General features: G+C 39.4%; 1 protein-coding gene across 1 annotated transcript; it reads right to left on the bottom strand.

Annotated features, from left to right (window-relative positions):
• Positions 1–623: 623 nt before the first annotated feature.
• Positions 624–2,105, bottom strand: LOC145999402 (mitochondrial mRNA pseudouridine synthase Rpusd3-like). The gene has a single exon (XM_083136352.1). The coding sequence runs from the start codon at positions 1,847–1,849 to the stop codon at positions 731–733; it is 1,119 nt and encodes a 372-aa protein (XP_082992478.1). The 5' UTR covers positions 1,850–2,105; the 3' UTR covers positions 624–730.
• Between the last annotated feature and the right edge of the window lie 2,645 nt (positions 2,106–4,750).

The raw sequence follows: 4,750 nt of genomic DNA, 5'->3' as shown, positions 1-4,750 counted from the left end.
TGTACCTGCAGATGGTGTGAGCATCAAAAGTCACGCGGTCTCACCAGTGTTTCCAAACGTGCCTTTTTCTTACGAGATTTTTTTTTAACTATGCTTACCTAACCCAACCCAACCTAACCATGCCGGAAACGGTCCGTGGGGCTATCGTGAATGTTTTTTGGGACTATCGTGAATGGTTTTTGCGGCTATCCATCAAGTCAATGGTTTGTGGGGCTATCCTTCAATGGTTTGTGATGACATAATGAACACGAAAGTAGGTATTTTTCAGTGAAGAAGGTTGAAACACTGCATACCCACTCCAAATCGACAAAACACAAGCACGATGCGTGATGATCCGTGACGAGTGCACGCCATATTGTCTGTTACCAAAGCAGAACAAGGAATACAAATAATGACTCTTAATATGAAAAGTTGACACTATTTTATGGAAAAAGGCATAACTTCACCTTAAAGAATCTTCCACAATACAGAATAGGTAAGTATCAATGCTACAATTAACGAAATAAACGAGTGAGAGGTGTTCGGGCGATATCGCATATTTACCAAAATCTTTAACAATAATAATCTCATCAGCTTTTTAAACAAAAAAGGACAGCATAATTCACACACCTATCAAACGAGCATCAATTTTACTGTTGAAAACAAGTTATTACAGTTTTGTTACACAATTAAACGCACACACACAAGCTAACTTGTTATGCTTAACATCACTTATGTCAAACATTTGTTCCTACGAAAGCATTTCCTCATGAGCCACCACACCTTCTGTATTCTGCAGTAGTCCTAGCCTGATACACGTCCATGCAAAACTTGGAGGTGGCTTTGCTTTAATAATAAAATTTTTATCGTTCTGGTAATATGATGGTATTATTACTTCTTGCAGGTGAATATGTGATGGAATAATTACTTCTTGTCCCTTTGTTAGAGCCAAGTTGTCTAGTAATGTCTTGTTCAGTGACTGTACTGTTTTAGATGCATCACTGAAAGGGTTAACTGTTATTCTAACATTAGCAACACTTTTCACCCGAGATCCAAATAAGTGATCACCGAGAATAGGTGCAACTTTATATGCGAAATACACTCTTAAGAAATGCCACTTTGTAGTTGAAGATCTGATTTCTACGAGAGACACATCCAAGTCAGAATTATATTTCAAAACTTTATATTCCAAATAAACCGGTCTCACTTCACCATGCTTAACACTGTTATTCGAAAATTTTGTAATTATAGTTGGCTGTTTATCCTTACCATCTTTTCCTGTCGTCATTGTTATACCAAGTCTTTCCTTGTTACTCTCTGGGTCTAGCTTTCCAAGGACAACTACCCAATAAGTTGTTGTGAATTTCTTTTGTGGATTTGCTTTGAGAACACATTCTTGCACTTTCTTTGTAATGTCGGGTGAAGCTGACAAAAGGGTGACACCACTTTCGTACCTTGTTGCCGACTTCATGATGTCCAATGATGTATATTCCAGTGCTTCAGTTAACTGTGGCAGTGCTTCATAAAGAGTATAATCATTATTTCCCGTAGCAATTTTATTCAAAGCTCTTTTGTCCGGGGATAAGTTATTACTGAGTGGGGCTACACGTACTCCGTATGGTTTGTTTATAGCAACTAAACCCCCTTTATTGTAAATGATTTCGTCTGACAGACTTTCCGCAAATTCCCTCCGGCTTCTCCAAGGACACAATTGTTTATATACATGTTGATTGCAATATCCTTCGTTCTTCATTGCTTTCTTCGCCAAGCGTTCATTTCTCAATCTTGCGTACATTGAAAGTTGAACTGTACACAACTTTCCCTGGGAAGAAGCCAGTTGTTTCAAGTGTCTACAAATGGTTGAATACATTTTGAATATATTTGCTACTAAGCACGCAGTTTTAATACACTATTTGATATTTGCATTCTGCTCGTGCAGTATTGCTAGTGCCGGCGGATGTTTACTTACAAACAACACGGGGTTCAATCACAGAACCAAGCACCTAACATTACCTTGAACTTTTACCAAGCTATTTATTTCTACAATGTATCGCTTGCGTAACAATTCCACCGAGTAAATTAACTTAGCTGAATATGGAAAATTTGCTTACTTTTCAAATGAGTAAGCTTGTTTCCAATTCTAGTTCGTTTAGTCTTCCACTCTAGTGACTCTTATTCTGTATACAGCGTGATTGTAGCGAGCCGCCGCCAGTGGTGACATCACAAGCAGACGACGAGCTGGAACTGAGTCTTCACCACAACGAGAAAATGTGTTTTCATCCTATCCAATTCAATGCTATTTTCCTTTGGAAGGGGTAGCTTTAATTATTGTGACAGCAGTTATGAAACAAAATTATGGTGCGTATCGTACATCAATGAAAATATGATATTTCGGAGAAAGCTAACCCTTCCGAAGGGAAATAGTATTCAATTGGATACGTTTTCTCGTTGTGAAGCAGTGACGTGCACTGAGGAGTAGCTAGTCTAGCAGAGATAGATCAATCAATCTCACATCTCGAATTATATTCAAATCACAATATTTATTGTCTTGTTAAAGCCATCACAGTTCATATGCAACACTTTCTTTTCCACGCTCTTCCCGTCCATCGGTGTTCTCCGCGGGCAAAGCTGGCTGGATACCCTAGCTCGCTCTTCTTCAGCCTGACCAGTTTCCAGGTAGAAACGGCCTCCCGAAGGAAAAGGAAGATTTCTACCTCTTGCTCCCTTCCCCCCTCTCCCCGCTGCAATGGTTGAAGGCCCGTGCTTTCAGGTCCCCCGGTCTATCTCCTATAGGACAGATAGGGGATTGGTTTCCCTTCGATTCCTTTGTAAATCCTCTAAAGAACTCAGGGGAAAATTTTCTGCAGTACTTATGTTCTCTATATTTACACAACCTTTTACACGTTGTACAATATGTACGTATAATATGGGATGTAGTTTTATTATTTATGAGATGAGAACGTGTTATGTGCAGATAATAATGTTATGCTGTCTTTCTTTTTTTTTCTTTTTTTCAAATATGGAACATATAATGATTAAATTACAAATGTGGGCTCAGGCTCTCTCTCACTCCCGTTTTAGTAGTTTCTTATTTAAATATACTAATCTTGACCTCTAACAGTCATAAATACGGATGTATTTATTTGGGCAAGAGAACGCACTCTCATATTGTTGTTGGTTTGGTTTATTTTACTTCGCTTTTCTGTCACATTTGGTTATCGCGAAAATGAGGATGAGTGATGATATGATGAAATTGATGAAGGGACCTCATATGAACAATCCAGGCCAGGATTCGAACCCGTGATGAGTGCGCATTCTTGTCCTATGTGTTGCAGTTTATAATGAAATAATTTTGAATGAAAAATGTATCTCAGAACTCAAAAAGTCAAATGAATATCAATGAAGAAACTACAAAAAAGTGTGTTGTGTTTTCTTACCTATTTTGTTCCTGTGCACAAAGTGCACTTAAAACACCAAATCAACCAACTGTGGGAGAGTTGTTATCACAGCGCGCTACGACACCAGGAATTCCGGGTTTGAACCCAGACCTGGGCATTAATTTTATCGTATCATCTTCGCAATTAAGCAAATGTGACAAAAAAGAGACGCTAAGGAACAAAACTGAAATCAAATCATTGATTGATTGCATGATTTGGTTTATTTTACTTTGCTTTTTCGCCACTTTTGGTACGATAAAATTGTTACAGGGACACACACAAAGAATATCCATGGCCAAGCCGAGATTCGAACCCAGGATCTCTGGCTTAGAGTAAAATCAAATCGTTTTTTACTTTCGAATGTGGGTGGGGGTTACGTGCACTTTTTTTAGGAATACTGGGCCCTAAAGGGAGAAGGGGTGTGACCCACACCAACACCCCCCCCTTGAGCACGTCACTGACTGCTACCCCAAGTGTAGACGTCACCGCACGTCACTGTTGTGAAGACTCAGCCACAGCGCGTCGTTTGCTGTGACGTCACACTATGCGATCTGTGAGTGCGGTAGTGCCAGCAGGGTTGGCATGTTTAAAACAAAAGTGTATTTAAACAACTTGTTTTAAACGTTTAAAACCCATGGCTTTCATTTTTCACAAATGTTTAAAACGTTTAAAACAAAGTGTTTTAAACATGTTTTTTCAGACTTGTTTAAAACAAATTTTGATACTTGATGTTTCATAGTTTGTGGTTATTTGCGTGTTTTGTAAATAGGGTTGGCAAATTTGTGTTTTTTTTAAAAGAAACAAAACAAACTGTTTTAATGAATGTCCATTGGAGTGGGGGGAATTCTAGAAACTGTATAGAAAGAGAGAGAGAGAGAAATCACTCACGTAGAATCAGGGACGTCGGAACCGGGGGCTCGGCTTGCTCCCCCACTCATCATCTGGGGGGGAGGGGAAATACGTAGTATTTTGCCCCCCCCCCGCGTGCTAGAAATGAGACTGTGTTGTTTTTCCAACTTGTGTTTCGTTTTGAAAAAATAGGAAAAATATTTTTTCACTACTAAAATGAATGTGGACTCAAATTTCGATACCAGTAAGAAGTAAGTGACAGATAAGAATTGCAGCCACGTACCCGCAAATCAAGTGTAAGGTGGAATTATCCCTTTAGAAATTCGCCGCTTCGATTTTACGGACAGATGCGGTCGGTGTGAAACAATAAACCCCGCGTACCCCGATGGGAAAGTGGCAGAGAGCAGCCTAATTTTAAATCTCTTCTTATCCATCTGCAACTACATTCTATGGATGCAAAGGCTCTGAACCAGGGGGGGTGGGGG

This window comes from Lepisma saccharinum, chromosome 15 (genome assembly GCF_977018435.1).
Source record: "Lepisma saccharinum chromosome 15, izLepSacc3.1, whole genome shotgun sequence".
NCBI classification, from domain to species: domain Eukaryota; kingdom Metazoa; phylum Arthropoda; class Insecta; order Zygentoma; family Lepismatidae; genus Lepisma; species Lepisma saccharinum.
Note: the sequence above shows the minus strand (reverse complement) of the source record. Positions and strands in the feature narration are given on the sequence as shown.

What these genes read in the sequence shown, in the direction of transcription:
- LOC145999402 (XM_083136352.1), bottom strand. Translation starts at nt 1,849, where the DNA reads ATGTATTCAACCATTTGTAGACACTTGAAACAACTGGCTTCTTCCCAG.